We start from the raw sequence: 22,853 nt of genomic DNA on the forward strand, positions 1-22,853 counted from the left end.
AAAAATAAGTTACTCCGTTTAAATTAAATTATAATAAAATTTTAAATTAAATAAATTACACCAAAAAACAAGAACTTTTAAATAGTTATTTTAATACTAATATCGATATATTTTTTTTCAAATTTATATTTTATTCAAAAAATAAAAACATTAACGTTTTCTCAAAACCACAAAAAATCATATTATAACATCGACATGAGATAAAATAAAAGGAAACATTAAAATCAAGATGTATTTCACTGCATTACGCGAAATATATCTAACCAAACATCTCATTAATAAATGTTCAAATTGTTCTAAATTTTAACCGTAGTTTTTTATAAGTAATTTTTGCAACCCGCGAAATATATCTAACCAAACATCTCACACGGAACCCGCCTCCAAAGACACCAATTTTAAAAAACATTTTTTAATTCACTCAGCAGCGAAGCTAGCGGGGGAGCTTGGGATCAGACTCCAGATCTGTCTTGTATCTGGATAAAGTCACTCCAGCTCTTTACCATCTGATACAAGATTTATTTTATATTATCAGTCATTTGTTTGTTTGATACATTATGATGACATTTTAAGAAACATTAATTCCAACAATAAATGAAAAAAATGGTTGTAATCCATGTTAGATTATTTATTGATCATGTTGAAATGTTTATATCTTATTTTAGAAGTCATAAATCTGATTAGAATTAAAAATAATGTTGATGATGGGATCAAATTAGTAACCAATTATTAGAATTTCACTCAAAAAATTATGTACAATCAAATTCAATTTAAACGGCTAATTAATTGATTAAACTTTTTTTCCATTAACCTGGATATCCAACTATCTATGCGAGCCGACTAATTTCAGGACGATCATCCGTTTTGTGGGTAGCCCGGAGTAACAACATTTGAACCTCCGGAATAAAAAAAAATCTATTTGTGGCCATGGATGTTCAAACGCGGTGACTTCGGGCTACCTGTAAAGTAGGTGGTCCCTGGGATTAGTCGGCTCGTATAGCGGGTTGAACCGAAGAGGAATAAAAAATCCTCTTGTGGCCATGGAGCTTCAGATGCGATGACTCCGGGCTACCCGTAAAACGGGTGGTTATCCTGAGATTAGTCGACTTGCATAGCGAGTTAAATATCCAGGTTAATAAAAGAAAAGTTTAATCAATTTTAGACTCTTAGCCGTTAAAATTGAATTTGATGTACATAATTTTTTGAGTGAAATTCTAATAATTGGTTACTAATTAATGGGATAACACGAAGCTACTTATAATTATTATAATTAGTATTCATATATGAATATGATTATCTACCTAATAATTTATAAATTAAGTTCGAAATTATGCTCATGGTTTTTGGTAATTCATAACTTAAGTTTTATATACAACTCATAAATATCATTTTTATATATTTATTATAATAAAATCGTGTTTATAAGACGTTAAACATTTTAAGTTATATAATGCATTATTTACAGGCCTTAAGTTTATAGGGTAAAGTTAAAAAAATGTTTCATCTAAAAGTGTTATAATTAGTTTATAATATGTTTGTTGACGTCTTAACAAGTTATTTAGGACATTTTTAAAAAATGAAGTGTTATATTAATTATTTTATATGACATTTTTTTGAGAAATTTCTTATAAACACATCTTTTTATAGGACATTTTTCAAATATTGTTTTGTAAAGAAAATAAAAAATGTATCGTAAATTTATTGTAACGGTTTTGAATTAGACGCTTTATTGTTTGGTTGTATAAACTTAAGTTTTATAAAGAAGTTTATTAGGACGCTTACGCATTTTTGACGTCCTATAAACCTAAGGTGGCGTTTGGTTCAGAAAATGTAATATGTTGGAATTGGAATATGTCAAAGGTAGGGCTGTAAATGAAGCATACGAACATGAACGAATGCTTGTTCATGTTCGTTCGTTTAACTTAACCGAACAGATAACCGAACACGAACAGTAAATGAATGAACAGGAACGATAAACCAATGAATTTTTTTGTGTTTATATTCGTTCGTTAAGAAAATATGTTCGTTTGTGTTCGTTCATTAAGAAGCTACACAAACATAAACAGACAAACTTAAATGAATGCAAATGAACGAACATAAACAAACGAACGCAGATAACAAAAAACAACAAGCATTACTCATCATTTCATTCCTACTGAGTTAACATAATAAAATGTAAAACCAAGTAAACTTAGTAAGGACAAATTAAAATGAATTATAAAAAAATCAAAATTATTGATTTCATATTAAAGTAATAATATATAAATATATTTTTATCTATAAACGAACATAAATGAATATAAACAAACATAAACGATCGTAAACGAACATAAATGAACGAACAAAGACATCATTCATGTTCGTTCTTTTCTTAAATAAACGAACTTTTTGTCGAACGGTTCATGAACAGTTTGTTGGATGTTCAGTTTGTTTACGACCCTATCAAAAGAATTGGAATAGAATTTAATAATGTTTGACAATGCGTTTGGAGTAATTTGAATGAAATCTATCAAAAGAATTTGTTGTTAAATATTAATTTGTTTTTATTATAGGTTAATAAATTTAGAGGCCAAAAGTGTTCTTGCATTTTTGTAAATAAAGATGTGTTCTCGTTTGAACACTCTCTCTCTTTCTCTCTATACATACATACATACATACATATATGTGTATGTGTGTGCACGCGTGAAAGATTATGTGAGAAAGAGAGTTAAAGTGAGAAGTGTAAGAAATGATTTGAACAAAATGAAAAATTATGATTGATTGAATGAAGTTTGTACGGTTTGTACAAATAACATGGTTTGTAAAGTAAACATCCTCTAAGTATGTATATGTGTGTGTATAGGGTTGGGTTCACGTGAGACAACAATTTTACACTTGAAACTTTACAAGAAAATGTTGTGAAGGTAAAAAAAGCCAAACGGTCACAGTAGAAACACTGTGAAGGTTACATTCACAGTGTTTTGCTGTGAAATTTAAAGTGTAAAAAAAAATCTCACGGGTCTCGTGAAGACATGCTAGTTTCATATAAACTCAACCCTATATATATATATATATATATATATATATATATATATATANTATATATATATATAGGGTTGGGTTCACGTGAGACCAAAAGTTTTTCGTAAGACCCGTAAGACCAATTTATATTAATTGATCAACTTTATAAGCATATGATCTAATGGTCTAAAGTTGTACGGTGACAATTTTGTAATTATTGAGAAGTCTTGTGGCGTTTATGAATGTTCAAATCTAACGATTGTAGATCTAATCCAATGGTTGAGAATTGGTTTTACGGGTCTCACGAAAAACTATTGGTCTCACATGATCCCAAATCTATATATATATATATATATATATATATATATATTGAAATTTGAGGGAATAAATAGACATTAATTACTAAAATTATTTTGAAAGCAATAAAGTATAACCGTAGACATGGTTGCCATAGGTAATGATTGAATTTTAGCATTATTGTACAAGGGAAATAATAATTTGACGAAGGCTCTTAATCAAAAATTTATCATTCTTGATCTATATTGCATAATTTATTCGAACCAAAAGGTTCAAATGAGAATACCTTCATTTTACGAGAACGTGTGAACATTTTTTTACTATAAATAATCACATATTATACTATTATTCTATCACATGTGATACTAAATTAGAGACACATTGACGATTTTCGATATGATATTGGTTGCAGGCCAAGTTGTCCTTACACCACTAAGCCCCCTCACAAGTATTATCACATTTGATAAGAGTGTTGTTGATATGCTACTATAATCCATCAAGACCATCACATGTAATGTTAAATCATAGACGCAGACAACCTTGGCGCAACCTAAGTCATCGAACACGTCATCCGCACATTACAGGGTCCCCTTACGTGTATTATCACATGTGATAAGAGTGTTCTCGCGTTCTCATAAAATGAAGGTGTTCTCGTTTGAACATTTTGTTGGGGTTATTTCTGTCATGAATCTGCATAAATATATAATTAATACTTTTTATAATTAAAATATGTAATTTAATAATCCATTGGATCTCATTAGATTAATCCAAATTTAATATTTCACCAATTAGTAAACCGTCTCAACCAATTATTCATGTATTTTCTTAAGTTATTAAAAAAAACACTACATATAAATTTCAATTAAAAAACTACCGTAAAATGTAAATAATTATATATAGTTACTAATCAAATGATAACATGATGGTCATTGGATTGGTTCGATTCAGTTTTATTGGATTATAAACTGTCGTCTAAGAACTCACAAATCCAATATATATGTTGAAATTTTGGATCCAATCCGATCTAATCACAATTGAGCACTCGGTTATGATCGATCAGTTCTAATTAAATTGAATAAGATAATTTTCCGCACACCCATAAACATTACCGCTGTATATGAACGAAATCAAATAGTGTCTATTAAACACAACTATTTATGTCCAAAGTATCTTTAGTTTTGTGATTATGAACTTGAATTACCAATATATTTGATATTTCTTTTTAATAAAAATAAATGATGGGTCACTTTTACTAAAGGTGGGGGACTTATTAGGTGTCTATTTATTGATTTTCATTTATGAGGTAAATTAATATGGTGAGATAACGAGTATGAAATCTATATAGTTTTAGTATTTTATATTTCATATTTAATATATATATATATATATATATATTTAATTCAGTTGTTTCAAGATTCATCACTGGAGAGATAAGTGCCGACACCAATGAGAGGGGTAGAGATCGTAGCGGTTGATGGGGGGTGAGGAGGAGAGACAGATTGAGGATGACGTGTGATGAACGTTTGAGATTTGACATGTTGACTTTAGGTATTTTTTAGGACATGACGTGTTATAGAAGTTTGTGGATACGTGAGATCAGAGTAGCAAATTTTGTGTCATAACATATAATGGGCGTTCTGGAAGCAGATGGGTAGGGCAGATATTTTATGTCACTTATCTGTTAGCTGGTTAGGTTGCCTAACAAACTACAACTTTCCATTTTGCTTATGTTGTTCATAATTGTTCTAAGGATGGTATAATTGTACCTACTTGCTTAATCTAATTTCATGTTATTGACCGTGTTCGCTTACTCTAATTGTTTAATCTTATTTCATGTAATTGATTGTGTATGCTTGCCCTACTTGTTTAAACATATTTCATGTTATTTGTTCATTCACTTGTGAATAAACAATAAGTTGTATATATGAAAAAAAAAATTAGGTTGAGTTTGGTTTTGTACGACATTATTATTATGTGTTCATTTACATGTGAATAAATAAGTGGTACAAACACAACATGTTTTTGATGAATTTTATTTTGTTTGGTATCATTATTATGTGTTCATTCATATGAACCATTAGTTGCATGTATGAACCAATTTTGGGTTGAATTTGGTTTTATACAATATCATTATTATTCAATGTGACAATGTGAATATCTCCGTGATCCCCGCTTATATATTAAATAAACACTATACTTTTTTAAACCCTACAATGAAACAACATGCATGCCTTTGAGCCATTCACCTATGAATATACACAAGTAAATGCATCAATGGTGCATAAAATACATAAACACATTTAAAGCAAATGAAAACAGTCTAATTTTAATGACATGTGAATGTAGATTAACATGAAAGAATATCATAATGCATTCACATGTGAATAAGCATTCACATACAATGGAACAAGTATATGTGTCTTTCACCAACAAAAAGAAGTCATTCACATAACCAAAACGGGATAATATTCACATGTGAATTCAAATAGAATAAAAACTAGGCACATGTGTTTGAGACGAGAAGGAACCGAGGTTAATATTCACATAGACACAAAAACATTGACTTGTTTGTTCGATTATGATTCTTCTTCAACATCCACAGACCATGAATGTTCATCCTCGTCTTCATGATGGTATTTTCATTGGTAAGAGAAATTGAATCGATCAGTTATGATAAAAGAAATGTTAGATGAAAAATGCATTCAAACCCATAGCACCTAATGATATACGTTAAATATATGCCAAGAAGAAAACTGCAATTATATAAAGCACTCGAAAAATAAATCAAATGTCGGAAAACTGCTAGCAAAAAAAAAAAAAAAAAAGCTGCTAAAACTCATCAAAACCTCCGGGAAAACGGAAGTTCCTGCTCATTCTACAGTAGAGTACAAGAGTTACAAAAATCTATTCCTGCAACACTCCTCTACTTCTTCTTTTTCGATTTGTTAGACTGCGATAGAGTATAAGCAGTTCCCTGTCGACATAACAACTTGTTTGTTAGCCAAAAGACAAACAACGACTAGTAAATAGTAAGCAACAGAAAAAGAGAAAAAGGAATAAGAAACACACATCCCTCTATCTAATGTAGACCTCTGCTAACCTATATGCCCCCCCCGCCCCCCTCCCGGTGTCCAATCCTCAACCTATCGAACTCCTTTCTTCACGTCCTGCTAGCTACATGTCCCCACATCTAGTCTGTTACCCTAGTCTTGCGTCTCCAAGAACTCTTACTAGAGGTCATGTCATCGGAAATGTCTAAGCATGCCGTGTAAAATTTGATCAGGGATGAGGCTGAAAATTGTGTTCATGTTAGCTACACATCCCTACACCTACTATGTTTACCCAAGAACTCCTAGAGATCGTCAGAGATTTAGAAGGCTACCATGTCAAATTTAATTAGGGATGAGGATAGGAGTTGTAAAAGAAATGAATCATAAAAGGGGTATGTTTCAGATATGATAAGGGTATTTAAATATGTTTGGTGCTTTTAGAAATATAGGAACATGTTATAGTTTGATGATGTAGGGGGGATCAAAATATGCTTAGGAGCCACCCCTGCTCATTTTTGAATCAAAACTGATCATCTCTGCAAGAGTTGTGTATTCGATAAAAGAGCGTTGCGAGACATGGAAACATATATCTAAACAAATTTTGACTCAGGGTATCAGTGAAGAATAAAATCAGGTCAGCGTAACTAATGTAGAATCATTTCTTTAGTTTTACACTAACAGGAGTAGATGCCACATTTGAGACTAAATTAAGTGAGAAATTAGCCAATTTAAGGAAACTTTGGAACGTTGTAGTGTGAGAAATACAAACCTGCAGCCACTCATCCATAGATGCATCAACCGTCCGAGTTCCAACTTCCACCTTCACCCTCTTGGTTTTCTGAGTCAAACATATGAGCCATGGAAGGCAGAAACAGTCAAGTATCGTACCAAAAAAAATTAATTAAAACATATGCGCAAAGAAGGGGATCTTGTAAAAAAAATTACTATTGGAAATCTGAAATGTAGCTCTAAAAATTTCCTGCCAAATCAACATGTAATATCATGTGCAATAGCCAATGACAAATTCATTACAATGTGAAATTGAAGAACATAAAATATGTGTGTTAAATATCAATAAATAAAGGAAGAATTTTTTTGGGAAGTGGTATTTGCACTCCCATCTATTATACTTGTAGCCCAATTCTTATCTTTAACTAGTAAAGTTTACAACTATATCCATTGAATTTTGACAAAAGGGTTGCAAGAGGAGTTGCTGATTTTTTTTATTTTGTTGCAAACAAACCATCATTCTTGGAAAAAGAAAAAAACGAAAAGAAAACTACAATTCACAATAATGACCGATTTGGATAGAAGTTTGAAGTAAGATGGTTTTTTTGCATCTAACTTCAACTTCCCCAAAATCCTCGTTCTTGCAAACTATAACGTTTCTTTTTGGCATTTTCACAAGAACGGTAGTTGCTTTGAAACGAAAATCCAAGTATAATGGTACAAATACTCGATTACTTGTTTTGAAAGGATGAAAGGTCAATATTAGCACATTGTCAGTTTCTGAAAACCCTAGGGATCAAGTGGAAAAAACCAAATTTGAGTGCCAGTAAAACAAATGGAGATGCAAAAATCATTGCTTCAATTCTTCTGATGAAAATTTGCAAGTACCTTGGAAAGGTTTTGTAGCTGACCACGAACCCACAAGCCAAGGAGGACAAGAAGAGCAAGACCAAGGGAAACCAGGAACACTGTCTCAACGCTAATAAGGCCACCAGCTTCAGTAACTTCAATGGTGCCATTGTAGAATGTATTCTGGTATGGTAGATTGTCTATCTCATACACTATTGTTCCAACTAGATCAAATGTTCCAGGCTGTAACAAAAAGAACAGAATGCTTTTGTAAAACGGTAATGAAACCAAGTGAAAACCACAGTTGTCAAACAAATCGCGAATCATTACGCCAAGTTTATGAATAATGAAGTTTAGCAATAAATTGAATCCTAGACTAGCTCAACTTTTTCCAAGATAAGAAAAGGGCATTTATAAGTGTAAATTACCAAAAGGATAAACTACTATAAACAATTCACCAATTTGATAAACAACAATGCCCACGAACTAATTTGACAGATATTTGTTCAAAAAACAAAAACAAAGGGTGTCAGATTGTTTATTAGTCATGCTGAAATGCAGTGCATTTTTAGGAATCGGATTTCTGGCCAAAGTTCTTTTTTTTTAATGGTTAATTGGAGAATGGAGGAGAATTTATTCGTCAAACTGGCTAAAGTAATAATATACTATTAAATTAGCAAATGGCCTAACAGGGAATTTGTCATTTTAATTATTAGCCCTATTTATAAATATAAAAGAAAAATGTGTGCATTCTAATGTTGTATCAACGATAATAACTTTTCCTAGCCTATTAGTTGTTAGTAACAACTTCACAAAATATCAGCAATGAAAACTTTTCCTATTCACGTGGCTGCTAATAAGTTATAGATCAACAATCTCTACACAAAAATAACACAAATACATTAAGAAATCTTGGTTATATATAGAATCATATAATGTGAACTATTTTCTGATACAAGTGTGACTCGCCAATATGATGGCTCAAACAAGATATAGATTTGCAGGTCAACATTTCTTCGTGAATCACATGCTTTTGACATCTATGGTGAAAACCATGAATAAATAAAGTACCATTTTGAGGCAATTAATGTAAAGCTTGTCTGAAAGTGACAAATTTCTACCTGTAAAAACTTGCTGACGGCGAATATATAGGGATAAGTAGCTTGAACTGAACCAGGAACTGATGCATTGTTGAAAGCCTGGAAACATAAGCAAATATTAGTCATATCAAACTCTTGTGTATAAAACAGTTGTACCAAGGCAAAACAACATGATAAATGCTCAAATGTCAGGAAAGATAATGATACACACAATATGGATGGTAAATGAGAAATTAGTTCAAGAAACAATTAGTTTATACAGAAGTTCGCTACAAAAGAAAGAGCTAACATAACAAGCAACGCCTTTGAAAGAGTACAAAAGTAGATAAATATGCAACGTCAAACTAATAAGGCAATGGCAAAGGCCTAGTATTTCTTAACCAAAGGAATGAAGATAATTGCACAGTTCAAATATTAACTAAACATGTGCGGCAATCTCAATAATGATCATCTTCTTCCTTAGCAAAACCACAATTAACAGTTTATAGAGCTAAGTAACTGGTCAATAAGTCTTGATGTGATACCGAAAAAAAACATAAATAAGTAAACAACCAAGCAACTAATGTATCTTTAAACTCAAGCACAAGACCATAAAATAAGCTTACGATCCCTAGGCCAATGTGTAGCACTTGAGATGATTTCATGATTATGTTTCCACGTCATCTTCACATACTTAACATGGCGACAATTTATTGATATTGAACAAAACAAAATGATTTTCCATGATAGTAACATATATTACCTGTGTAGAGAGATTTTGGACCAACATCTGATGATCAAAAGGAAGATGGACGCTAGCATAAACTGCAAGGACCTTCACACTCTGCTCCCCTGTTCATCAACCAAATTGTAAGTAAGATCATTTCTCTATATGCAAACGTACAACTAACGTATGGTAACAAGGGTCAAAAATAGATGCTCATTGCTAGAAAAATTAATTAACAGGTACATCAACAACAAGGTAAACAGATGTCGAATGGCATCACTTGCCCTTCCGAAATAAGGAGCACACGTTGTATAAGAGGACGTGCTAACAGTAAAAAAGCTAACATGCTTGATGGAATATGGTAATCAGAAAGGAAGCAATTGAAACACTTATGAGAACAGCACGTTACCCTCATTTTTCAGTCCAATCAAAAGTTCAGTCTCTTGCCCTGCTACTACAACTGCAGAAACAAAGAAATTAAAACAATTTCTTAGAAGGTAAATTCGATAGCAAGAATCCTGATGCGTAAAAGAAACAAAGAAAGTTTTAAGTTTCATAAAGGGTCAAACAACTGCTGTTAACTTACCTTTCACAGGATTCTTGGGGAAAACACACACTGTTTTGACACCAGGAGCTGGACTAAAATTCCCACCACCAAAGTCCTGGATGTCATCACCTACAATCCCAATATCTCCTCCTTCCTGAACAGTTTCAGTGACAAGCTCAGCATCAGCATCAGCATCCGCGTCTGAATCAGACTGAGACCTAGCAACTGCAGTGCAAAGAATGTTTATTTAGAATTAAACAAATCAATTAACCAATTTCCAGCGGCTCCTACATAAACAAAATTATGTCATATACAAAGGTAACTGATACAAGACATGAGTCCAATTTATTTCATATTTTCTCCTTTACGACAATCTGAGTGCGATTAATACATCAAAAAATAGAAATTAAACACTTCTGATAAACAACATTTCTGAATCAATACATGCATGCACAAACATCAAAACCTAAAATCGGAACCATTATCAATACCCAGAAACGGAAAATAGTAAGGCAATTACTTTCCTAAATTAAAGCAATCAAAAAGTCAACTACATTCAGAAAGAACTAGAGGAACCAAAATGACATAGCACATTAATAGATCTATAAACACAAAATTTACAACAATACAACCAGGAATAGAATCTAGTGCAGATCACTTTGTTTGAATGAAAAAATTACTTCAAAATTCGATCTTGATCGGAATTATAAGAAAAGTTTGATGAATCCAGATCTGAGATGAGATTAGTACCTTGAAGGAAGAAAGAAGAGGAGAGAAGAAGAAGAGCGAGGATGAAGAAAACCCTAATGTTCGCCATGATCGAATAAGGAAAGATACAGAATTCAACAATCGGAGTAACAGAGATTCAAGAGCGATACTATCGAGCTCGCATGGCTTTTATAGGTGCGAAATTTACGACATTTCAATATAAATGGAAAACAGTTTCTTTTTTCCATATAGAAAAATACAAATAATTTAATTGAACAATTTAGAGTAAATTGCATTTTTGGTCCCTGTGATTTGCTCAAATTTTGAATCTGGTTCTTAAAATTAACTATCTTTATTAATAACCTCTAACTTTTCATTTTCATAACACTTAGGGTTTATAGAATTAACACTGTCAGGTGACGATCATTATAAGAGATAAATCAGTCTTTAGACAAACTATAGAGACTAAAAGTGTAATTCGTCCTAAAATTAATTGTGATTCACATTTAAAAAGAAATTCTTTATTAAAAATATTTTATATATCCAATCACAAATCAAAAATTTTAAATTAAAGTGTATATATATATATATAGAGAGAGGTTGATTATTATACAACCTTTGACATTTGTGCAACTAATACAACTCAATCTCAACCGTCCATTTCATTTGATTAATATGTGATTTTATAGAAGTTTTTATTGTTTTCTAATATAAAGTATTAATCATAATTAATGAATTATATTCATCTTCTATAAATATTCAAATCATAATAAATGAACTCTCATCATTTCCATAAATATCTCAATATATTGGGTTGCATTGATTGTACAAATGCGATGGTTGTATTTGAAACAAACTCTCTCTCTCTATATATATATATTATATATATATCGTATTTGGCGGGGGTTGTGATTACGACGAGTAGTGGTATGATGGTGGCAGCAAAAGTAGGGGTTTCTTTGATCTCAATCAGGAAAAAAAAACTTCAAATTAATAATTAAAGGGTAGTTGAGAAATTTAAGTTATTTAATGTCTTTGTTGTAATTAAGGTATAAAGAACATAGGGTCGTTTACCTAAACACTTACCCAATAAGCGCTTAATGGTAAAATTCGACGTTATCGCTTACTTACCTGGTAAGATTTTAGTCTACCAAAACGACATCGTATGTAACAACTTATCCAGTAAGCGCTAACCGTGGTAAGAGTTGTCGTTATCACTTACCGGGTAAGACTCTCGGTCCTTGCCTTGGTTCTTACCAGGTAAATTTCTTGGTCTTTGTCATATTCATCTAGTGGAGTAATGTGATTTGGTAAGCACTTACCTGGGTAAGCATTTGATAAACGGCCCCATAGTATCGTTTATGTAATATAAGTAATAAATATGAACAAAACTGACATATAATGATATATTTCCACAAATATGTTTTCATGTAGCAATCCTATCACACCAACAACTTTAACACGAAGTTCACAATTGAAGCACGGTAAAATCGGCACAAAATACGACCTTACAAGACATAATGATGGTGGCATTCGTGTCTTGGTGATCCATAAATGGTGTTCACCACTGAATCTTTTTTATCTAGCAACAGTTTTCTCGTAAACACCATCTCTACACATGAGTTTGTATATGTTTTCATATGGTGGTGTCTACTTACTCAATTTAATGTTACCAATTGTTGTTCTATCCTTGTGATCCAACCCTTTTGTCTTAGTGATGATATTTTACTGGATTATATTTTTCCTTTATCTGATATCGATTATATCATAATTTATTGTTCATCTTGTTTTGTTCAATATATGCCACTCAGAAACTAGAAGCTTGTATTTACTTTGGTCTTTCAACCCCTAATGTGGCAAAACTATCGACAAACTCTTAAAAGGCAACATTCAATATAAAAGCCTTTTCGCGTTAGATCATGGAAAATAAACCTTGACTACACAGGTTTAATTTCGAGGATTACTATAGTGTTTGTCTGACTATTAACTTCATATAATTAATCAAGATGCACACAAATTGACCAAGACAACCACACTTTACGAAAAAGTAAGGAAAATACAAATCCAAATCGATTGGAACAAATGAACGAAAAGTATAGAGAAAGATGATCAAACTGCATTAGTCATTTTACAGGGTTGAATTTATTTATGTTACATTTTTTAGAGTGAGTTACGGGTTTGGTCCATGTGGTTACAAAAGTTATGACTTGCATCTCTAAATTTGAAAAATTATGGATATGGTCCTTTTCACTAATATTGTTAACGATGACTCCGTTAACTTAGGGGCATTTGAGTTCTTTTATATTTTTTAATTGTTTTATTAAAAACCTGAAAAGTAAATTATATTATATTAAATTATATTATTTTATTTTATATTCATACTATATATATTTAATTATTTTATTTTATTGAAGTCTTTTTGTATCTTTTCATATGTTCTAAATATTATACAGTATAATCTTACTTGAGTATTTTTACGTTTAATTATTTATTTCATTATATATTCATATTATAATATATATATATATATATATATATATATATATATAGGGTTGAGTTCACGTGAGACTAAGGGTTTTTCGTGAGACCCGTAAGACCAATTTATGTTTATTGATCAACTTTATAAGCTAATGATCTAATGGCCTAAAGTTGCAAAGTGGCAATTTTATGATTATTGAGAAGTCACATGACAATTTTGTGATTATGAATGTTCAGATTGTCGATCAAATTCAAGCATTGAGAATTGGTCTTACGGGTCTCACGAAAAACCTTGGGTTTCACATGATCCCAAGTCTATATATATAATCCAAATATCTATATGGTAATATTCTTTTATTGTTGTAGAGAAAGTGGTGCTATATTACAGATGTAGTTCTATATGCACAAATTTTAAACCAGAACACATACATTTAGGGTTTTGATCTAAAAGAAACTTGCCCTCCTTTTTTAGATAATGAGGGTTTTCTGGATTTTAATTTCAAAGTTTGCTATGGTTTTTTTTGTTGTTTAATTTGCACAAGTTTATTGTTGGTATTAAGGAACATATTTATTGATGTTCTTGAAAACTAACATAAGAAAAGATGATAGAGAACCTAAATCCGATTGAAAAACACAAAATCAAAACAATAAACATAAATCAAACACTCATTTTCCACGATTTTACTTTTGTGGCCTGAGTTGGCATGGCTGGATGCAAAGAAAAAGAGGGGTAGGGTTGAACTTGGAAGGTAAAACATATGAGAAAAATGTAAACAAGACAAATAAAATAATTAAATATATAATATGAATATAAAATAAAATAATATAATATAATTAAATTTGATATAATTTACTTTTGAAATTTATAATAAAACATATGAGAAAAATGCAAAAAGACTTAAATGTTCCTAAGTTAACGGAGTTACCGTTAAGAAAGTTAGTGAAAGGGAGTAGTCGTAAAGAATGACAACCCTAGGAACCAAATCCATAATTTTTTGAGTTTAAAAACGCTAATCATAATTTTTGTTAAACTGCAAGGACCAAATCCGTAATTCACTGTACTTTTTATGTAAAAAAACTAGTTGTGGTAGTACGAAAAATAAAAAATCAACATAGTCCTAGCTTCAACCACATTCATTTACTTTGGAGACCTTCGAGTTCGTAATAATCATGATATGTTGAACTCTTATTTTTGAGTTTTTTTTGGAAGGATATCCCTGGTTATGTATGGATTAACCTCGACATATTATGACCGCTAGAAATCAACCCTGGTAAACTCAATGACACAATTGTTGTGTATGCTTGAGATTGAACACTGGCAGATAGGATATTCCATCACATCTCCTAAGGACCTCAACCACTACGCCACAACCCTTTTGTTTCTCTTATAAGTTCTTGTCAACTACTTTAACATCATAACTCTTATTAGGCGTTTGCAGCGCAATATGGTGCGTCTTAAAGCCAAAAGCGCAAGCTAAAGCGGATATGGTCGGTGCTTTTTTTCCAAACGGCAAAAATGAAGGGTTTGAAGGTTCTTTCTCCCCCTATTTTGAGCCACATTTGAAAATGTGGTATACTGTGAATTGTAGCCAACGAACTTGAAAGGTACAATCAATTGCATCATAACGTTTACGATCAAAAGTTCAACATATTTGAAGTTTGATAGTTGCATTTTATACAAAATTCCGCTACACATGACACAATTAAATCCAAATGTGTAATAAAATATGACCGAGCGTGAAACAAATCTATTTTTTAGTTTTCATAAAATCATTTAGCTTTTAAAACAAAACTAGCTTGCTAGAAATAACAGTTTTCATCCATGTTACGAATTTGGTCCATGTAGTGATGGCCAAACCAGCCCGGCCCGGGACCGCTAGAGGACCGGAACCGATAAGGACTGGCCCGGCCTAGCCCAGGACCGGTTTTTTGCCATCACTAGGTCCATGGCTCTAAAGCTTTAATGCCAATCTAGTGTTGGTCATGTGAAAACATTTTAGTCCTCCTACCATTTTTCACCTTTTTCCTATTTTATTTTATTAAATATTGCAATATAGACCTGCTTTACAATCCTTTAATGCAAACCCCACCCCCGAACCGAACCTCCGGTCGGCACCACTCTCCCACCGGCTCCACCACCGTTACCAACACCCCTGGCTTCTCTTCACCATCAAGGACCACCTTCCAATCCATCTTACACCACCAAACCACCCTTCAAAGGACCATCAAACTTCAGCTTAAGCTATATATAGTGCACCTAATGGCTTGTAGAGTGCAGGTTGGTCCACATGTTGAGGTTGGGTTTGCTCCCCCCAGTCAGCAGTTCAAGTCCCCTCAGGACCAGGTTTATCTAGCTGTTAACCTTTGGGTTTGGGATTAGTCGAGGTGCTCATAAGCTAGTCCGAACATCCACAATAATAAGAAACAACTCATGATGAGAGAACCAACTATAAGAAATCTAAGTGGCTTGTCCTGCACTAAAATACCCATATCTAAGAAAATCATACTATAATGATTGCAACTCAACCAGTAAATAAAGGCTAGGCCAACTCAACTGACAAATAAAAGCCAGGTCTAGGTCTAGGTCATGGTCACCAATTCAAGCCCCCTGTAGGTCACTGAATTTTCCCTGTCTGTTTATTTTCAGCACCTCATTGGATTACTAAAAGTGTAAGCAAGCTGGTCTAGACACCCATGGTTACCAAAAAGAACTTGTGCAATAGAAGTTGTACTTTGGCACCAGATTTGACAATTTCTAACACTGAAAATGGTTACCCCATCAAAATATAAGGTTCCACCATATGTAAGCTTTATGTTCCCAATACTAATAGGAAAAGAGCAAGCAAATTGCCATTGCATACATATAGTATAAGATTCAAAAGCAAATGGGAACAAGTAACATACAAACACATTTCGCAATAACCACCTCAGAGAACATACGACTTGACGGCATTCTACTTTGGTTGATCAGTCCCCATGGATCGTATACCTTTCCCACTTCTTTGTCGGGTCATATATCTGCAATTGTCCACCACAAATTCATAAGAAAGCAACAAATATTAGTTGGCCGATAATTTATTTGAATTTGAACCCACTCTCAAGCTTCATCGTGTGCTAATCAGGTGCAATTTTGCTATCAGAAAATAGCATAAAGAAAGTGAGCACTGAATACCCATGGCTTTTTCACTCACAACAAAATGTTCATCAATCGCATACTTAGATCATTACAACCATATCAATTCCGTCATCTAAATCCAATTGAGGAGTAATCTTATTATATTTAAGTGTTCAATAGTTGGAGGAACGATTTTGTTCACAAACGGCACCCTTCATCCACTATATCAACCAATTATAATCTCAATCTTCCCTTCAATTTGTTAATTTGGATGAGAATGGGACAAAGACAATGTAAGTGACATGACTGCAAGAGCCTCATTATGTGTTTTGATAAATAAAAGAATTATTATGCATGCAAGTGAAAAAACGACGAGTCATGACAACTCAGTGACCATATACCTATTTTGCCAAGTAGGGGTAGGTTCATTTGAGAATCATAAGAACCACCAACTATTCATGAATCAAGAAAAACATCAATCATGAATATTAATTAATAGTTGGTTCTCATGGTTTGGTTCTCAAAATATTTACAGTTTCTAAATGAACTTTCCTCTTGTCAAATAAATATACATGCACCATAAACAGAAGAGAGAAGGGGAAAAAGAGAGGGGGGGTACCTCCCATCTTGAAGCAGGAAATATGTGCTTGTTCTTCTCATACCAGTGCCTCTCGACAACTTTACCAGCATGCGACTATCAAACAAAGAAAATATTAATTCACTATATACCCCAAGAAAAAGCAGCCACAAGGGATATAGCATCTTAAAGACACATTAGAGTCCAACATATTACCACTTTTAAACAAATTGATTTTATCTACTAATGGTTTCGACGTAATAGCGCTGAATCTGGGTGATTAAATTAAACATTATTACCTCATCCTTCTCTATGGTTGCATCCGCTATCGTTCGCACATCCTCATGCACATCAAAGTGGAAAAGCTGTAGAAATAGGAAACATGAAATATATATAAAATGGTCATATATAGTGTTCATGCAATCGTTGAAACTAGTGGAAACCTTTTTTTTTATTAACCTGGATATCCAACCCGCTATGCGAGCCGACTAATCACAGGGCAACCACCTGCTTTGCAGATAGCCCGGAGTCGCTGCATTTGAACCTCCGTGGCCAAAGGGGATTTTTATTCCTCCTTAGATTTGAACCTGGGACCTCCTGGTACTTTTGACCTTTGGAGCCAAGCTCAAACCAATCAGGCACCACCCTTGTGGTTAACTAGTGGAAACTTCAAACTGAAAGAAAATGTAAATAAAAAAAAGTAAAAACATACCGGCCCACTTTTTCCCCTAGCTTTGTTCACGATCAGCTCATAGAAACTGTGTTGCTGAAAATGGAAACCGTTGTAAGAACTTAGAAATAAAATTTTCAGAGTTGACTCATAATAAATATACTGAATAAGAAAATGTATCGGTGAGTGGAGTGGAGTGGAGTGGAGTGGAGTGGAGTGGAGTGGAGTGCAGTGCAAATTTCTCACATGTGGAATGATGAGATCTTCTTTCACATACAGAAGGTTTTCAACTGAAGTTGTACGTATTTCTCGAAATTCAGGTGCAAGTTGCTGCTGGACAGCCCGCAGAAACTCGCCAATCGTATCGCCTTTTCGAACCTGCATCACTCGTCTGTGGCCTGCTCCATCCCAGTAACTGTAAGTGATTTCAAGAGCCTCATCTGCAATCAATCAACATATGACTCAGAAGTCCATTTCATATAAATGCCATACAATATTAACTCATTATAATTTAAATTACTTCGAATCTGCTCTTGCTCACGTAACCATTGTTTCCGCAACCTTTCACGCTCAGCTTGCTCCTCTGCCTCCCTCTCACTGAAAGAGTATGCTTCACACCATGATGGTGACAATTAATCAGCTTAAAGAAAAAGAAAATTGAGGATGTTTTGGGGGTGTGATGTAAAAAGGGGCAGAAAGATTAACACACCTGTCCGGCAGAAAGCTGGTTTCTACTGTGGGATCTTTGCCAAAGCCTCTTCGGCCAAACATATTTGATTCTTTATTTTCTGCATATACAAGACACCGGTTTGTTAAGGTCATGGGTATAAAAAAGGTACAATGGTTAACATTTTTATCACAAGATTGACAAAGAAAAGGATCTGTGGCAACAAACTCAAAAAATGAAGAAATAAACTTATACTTACTATCCTCCACATCTTCTTCTTCCCCGTTCTCAACATCTTCACAAAAAGATAGCCTTGGGTTAACCTTGATTTTCCTCTTCTTTAGTTTTTGTAATTGAAGCTCCTCCTCCCTAATATACAAGGGAATAGAGAAATGTATACTTAGCAAAAGACGGTAAATATAACTGCAAACATGAAAAATAGACGGATATTACTCACTCTTGTTGTAGCTTTTGAAGTTTCTCTTTCTCTTCTTCTTCAATCTTGGTCCGAATGTTAACTCTCTGTATAGAAGTACAGTCAAGCAAAATCACGTCTTTTCTAAGCAGTAAGCAGAGTGAAACAAGTAATAGTATCCAAATCAGCCACTCACCTTCTCAACATACTGCTCCCTAGTGACCAGTCCAACCGTTTCCTTCTTGAAGGCAGTCTCAAGTATCTGATCAATATTATTCAAAAAATGCAGTACTTCATAAGCAAATGGCCAACAATATATGGTGCAATCTACAGCTCTTAAAAACATACAAATCCTATGTGGCAATCGAAAAGATCAAATATGACATTGTGACCAAAATACGATTCAAGAATATGACCAAAATATATAATGCGACCAGGGTCAACCAATTAAGGCAATTGCAAGTTTTTAACGCCTGCTTCTTCCTCATATTTGTCGTCTGTGGACTTCTTCCTCATTCCTTTGTCCTCTTCCTCCTACCACAACCTCACCATTCTCAAGAGCCATCATTGATTACAGGGACTCAACCACAAGTCCAACAACAGCTCCATGATGAATCACCATGGCATCTTGATAGATGAGCCTGCTTAGGTTCCCATAACCCAGTAATAAACTGTTTGGAGTGATTGTATTTCCATTAAAGCATATGGGACGACGAACAGGAAACCAAAGACAAACATAAACGCAGATCAACCTCGTTGAAGAAGAAGGGATGTTCTTGAGGTTCCGGCAGGTCTATTATTAGAGCATCAGGTATGTAAAATCCTATATGTTTTGCAGTGCATATGGGGACAATGAGCCACTAACATATCATGTTGATGCATCACCCCATCCATATTATCGTGCTGATCTATCTGTACCTATAATTTGCTATGAGCCAGCTTGTGGAGCTCAACATGACCAACACCTTAATTCTCACTTTCCAGCAAACGATTCCTGTTAGGAATCCTTGTTATGCTGCTGCTAACTCCTTAGGGTGACATCCCCTCATCTGCAGCTGCTGGGCAAACACCTTGGTATAAGTCTAGAACTAACAGAAGCGACTGTTAAAATTGGGTAATGATTTTGGTACCCATGGTTTTAAAAAGCATGTGAGGTGTATGCCTCAAGACCTGCCTCAAGGCAAGGCAGTCCAAAATCGCAGCTGAGGAGGCGCCTCTCAGTCCCCAGACGAGACGTATGCCTAATGCCTTGGTTGTCTGAGGCGGTGACCGAGACATCGAGACGTGAGGCGGTGGAGAGCGTATGCCTCACTATAGAGGCTAAATTATTTAAAAATGACTGAAACCTTCCCCATTTTTTTGAAAACCTTGCTCTTCTCTGGTTCTCCTAAGCTCTATCTGCTACTCGTCTTTTGTCCTTCGTGAGTTCCAGTTTTCTTTGCGTTCTCTACTTCGATTCTTCTCCAGTTCATCGGAGTATCATGTATATGTATATACTGGATACACTTCTTTTATATTTAGTCTCTACTATATGTCGCAGTCACAGTCACTTCTACTCTCACTTTGTTGATATTTTATTTTATTTTCTTTATGAGCTTGACCATATTAATATATATATTAATTATTAATAGATCAATAACTTTTCCTTTGTTACTATATCTGTATTTTGGTGCTGTATATCCTTTTAGTATATGACATATATTATGTGTCTACTACTCAAGTGTGTATATATATTGCATATATTTTATGTGTATAAGCAGTATAATGCAGATTGGTGTTTATATTTTATGTAGTAAAAAAAAAAATTATATATACTGGTATATATTTCTGCCTATACACCTCGGACCGCCTCGAGCCTCGAGGCTTCCGCCTCGCCTTGTTGAGGGAAAATGCCTCAAGGCACGATTCCACTTTTTTAAAACCTTGTTGATACCAATGCCTAGGCGCCAGCTTTGATCCACATTTAGAACACCGTTAATTTAAGGATCATGAAAAAGAACATACAAATTTCCTTTACCAGCTTCTTCTCCTTCCTCTATGGTTTTCTCCCTTTGTCCCAGAATTTCTTCTTCTCTTCTTTCTGTTTTCTCAGCTTTAGGTTCGCACGGTGTGAAGGTGCACCCAAACCTTCTATTTCTCTTCTTGAAATCATGCATATCAGGCAAGATTCCCCTAAACCTACTGTTATCACTAGCTAGTTCACGCAACAATGCATGACATCCATTCCTTAACCTAACTTCTTTGCAACTGATTAGACCCGTTTGCATTGCCAAAAAAAATCTCAAAAAGACTAACCAAAATGATCCTACAAACTGTTAAATACCCCTCCGTTGCATAATTAAGTTCTACTATGATCTTGAAAATTCACCCGCACTAAATGAGAATGTAAACTTGATGTGACAAGTTTTTCAATTCCAAATGGCTGCTAACGCTTCTAAAAGTCAATATCTTCTATTCATAATCATAGTTGTTGAAAGCTCAAGGTCTTGGGCTTTTTTATAGTCGACGCTAGGCATATTCACGAGGCTCACTAAGGCGGTATGCCTTCGCTGAAGCACCTTGTGAGCCTAGGTGTGCCTCATAAAGAGTTATTAAATACCTAGTCAAATTCTAAACCTTAAAACTTCTCCCTCACGATTCATGCTTTAAACCCTTCTCCCTTCTGCCTCTATCGAGGTATTGTGGGTTGCTGCATTGGAGGCTTGTACTTGCCGCATGTTTGAGTTGTGTGTGTGTGCATATACATATATATACTTTTTCTATAAGATGCGCCTCGCATCGCCTCACGCCTGCTCCTCGAGCCTATGCCCCTGGTTCCTTTTGAGCCTTTAACAACTTTATTCTCTACAACCAAATTTTATCTTGTCAATCTCGAAGTTCAAAATCAACCAAACAACACCCAAAAATCTAACGTGCACACTGATGATGAGACGTGGTATATTTGAGAATGTTACATAACTGATCAGCACTAGTAAGATCATGTAGGTCAAATTTACAGGCTCATGCTGCCCTTAGGCTAAATTGTAGTCCATAGAATTAGGGCACAGAAATATAACCGAGAATATACAATCAATTGAACAAAACGGACATGTATATGCATATATACAAATAATCAAAGCTTACTTCGGAAGTTCCGGAGCCGAATTGAAGAAGACCGGATTGGCCTTGTGCGTTCTTACTTTTAAGCTCTTGGATCTTTTTCCTTTCTGCTTCTCTTTGTTTCTCAAGCCTTCGGATTCTTACAGCGTCTTGGGCGGTGCCCACGTACCCGTCCCCCATGCCCGACATCTTTCCTTCTAGGTTTCAATCCGTCTCCACCGCTCGTGATATGGTATTCGCCAGAAACGTGCCCTTGCAGAGAGGATTGTGGCCAAAGCGAGGGTTTGTGATCTTGAGGATGGAATTGACCGCTGGATTTACGTCTACATGTACTAAAATGCATAGTACTATTTTAAGGAAATGTTTAAAAAAACCTTGTTTGAAATGATTAAGATTTTGGATAATTTTTTGGAACAAATAAGTTTTTGAACATTTCAAAATATATTAAATAATTTTTTGAATAATTTTTTGGAACAAATAAGTTATTGAACATTTTAAAACATGTTAAATAATTTTTTGGACAATTTTTAGAACAAATAAGTTATTGGACAATCCAAACATATTAAATAACTTCTTGAACTTTTCTAAAACATGTTGAACACATTTTTATGACTTGTGCAACTACTTAAAGTGGTAAAATAGTGACAAAAGTCCAAAAAATACCCAATAAACATTCATATTTTGAATGATTAAGTCCCTAAATATTTTTTAAACCAAAAAGTATTTAGATCTATAAAATTAAATAAATATAACAAAAAAAATACTTATATTTACAAAAAAATAATTACATTTTCAAAAAAAAAATTAATAAAATTTATTTTAATTAAAATTAAAATATATTTTTTCAGT

The 22,853-nt window shown here is 33.7% G+C and overlaps 2 protein-coding genes across 2 annotated transcripts; both read right to left on the reverse strand.

Moving 5' to 3' along the window:
* Positions 1-6,032: 6,032 nt before the first annotated feature.
* LOC112527767 (translocon-associated protein subunit alpha-like) lies at positions 6,033-11,189 on the reverse strand. Its single transcript, XM_025138560.1, has 8 exons — positions 11,026-11,189; positions 10,315-10,500; positions 10,138-10,188; positions 9,765-9,853; positions 9,044-9,121; positions 7,962-8,165; positions 7,114-7,182; positions 6,033-6,268 (listed from the first exon to the last, which is right to left on the reverse strand). Exons 1-8 carry the CDS (start codon positions 11,090-11,092, stop codon positions 6,218-6,220), a joined length of 795 nt encoding a protein of 264 aa, XP_024994328.1. The 5' UTR covers positions 11,093-11,189; the 3' UTR covers positions 6,033-6,217.
* A 5,002-nt stretch (positions 11,190-16,191) lies between these two features.
* LOC112528775 (protein XAP5 CIRCADIAN TIMEKEEPER) lies at positions 16,192-22,331 on the reverse strand. The gene is made up of 11 exons (XM_025139848.1): positions 22,029-22,331; positions 19,102-19,167; positions 18,948-19,012; positions 18,750-18,859; positions 18,533-18,611; positions 18,344-18,420; positions 18,070-18,263; positions 17,866-17,919; positions 17,453-17,518; positions 17,196-17,270; positions 16,192-16,479 (listed from the first exon to the last, which is right to left on the reverse strand). The coding sequence occupies exons 1-11, from the start codon at positions 22,191-22,193 to the stop codon at positions 16,429-16,431; spliced, it is 1,002 nt and encodes a 333-aa protein (XP_024995616.1). The 5' UTR covers positions 22,194-22,331; the 3' UTR covers positions 16,192-16,428.
* Between the last annotated feature and the right edge of the window lie 522 nt (positions 22,332-22,853).

This window comes from Cynara cardunculus, assembly GCF_001531365.2.
Source record: "Cynara cardunculus var. scolymus isolate 2C chromosome LG 15, CcrdV1, whole genome shotgun sequence".
In the NCBI taxonomy this organism is placed as follows: domain Eukaryota; kingdom Viridiplantae; phylum Streptophyta; class Magnoliopsida; order Asterales; family Asteraceae; genus Cynara; species Cynara cardunculus.

Bases quoted from the DNA above. Each gene is read 5' to 3' on its own strand.
- LOC112527767 (XM_025138560.1), bottom strand. From the start codon at position 11,092: ATGGCGAACATTAGGGTTTTCTTCATCCTCGCTCTTCTTCTTCTCTCC. The intron at 9,122-9,764 runs GTAATATATGTT...TTATGTTTCCAG, and splicing joins TCCAAAATCTCTCTACACAG to GCTTTCAACAATGCATCAGT. The intron at 7,183-7,961 runs GTACTTGCAAAT...TGTTTGACTCAG, and splicing joins AGCTACAAAACCTTTCCAAG to AAAACCAAGAGGGTGAAGGT.
- LOC112528775 (XM_025139848.1), bottom strand. From the start codon at position 22,193: ATGTCGGGCATGGGGGACGGGTACGTGGGCACCGCCCAAGACGCTGTA. The intron at 19,013-19,101 runs GTGAGTGGCTGA...ACTTCTATACAG, and splicing joins GGGAGCAGTATGTTGAGAAG to AGAGTTAACATTCGGACCAA. The intron at 18,264-18,343 runs GTAATTTAAATT...GATTGATTGCAG, and splicing joins TGAGCAAGAGCAGATTCGAA to ATGAGGCTCTTGAAATCACT.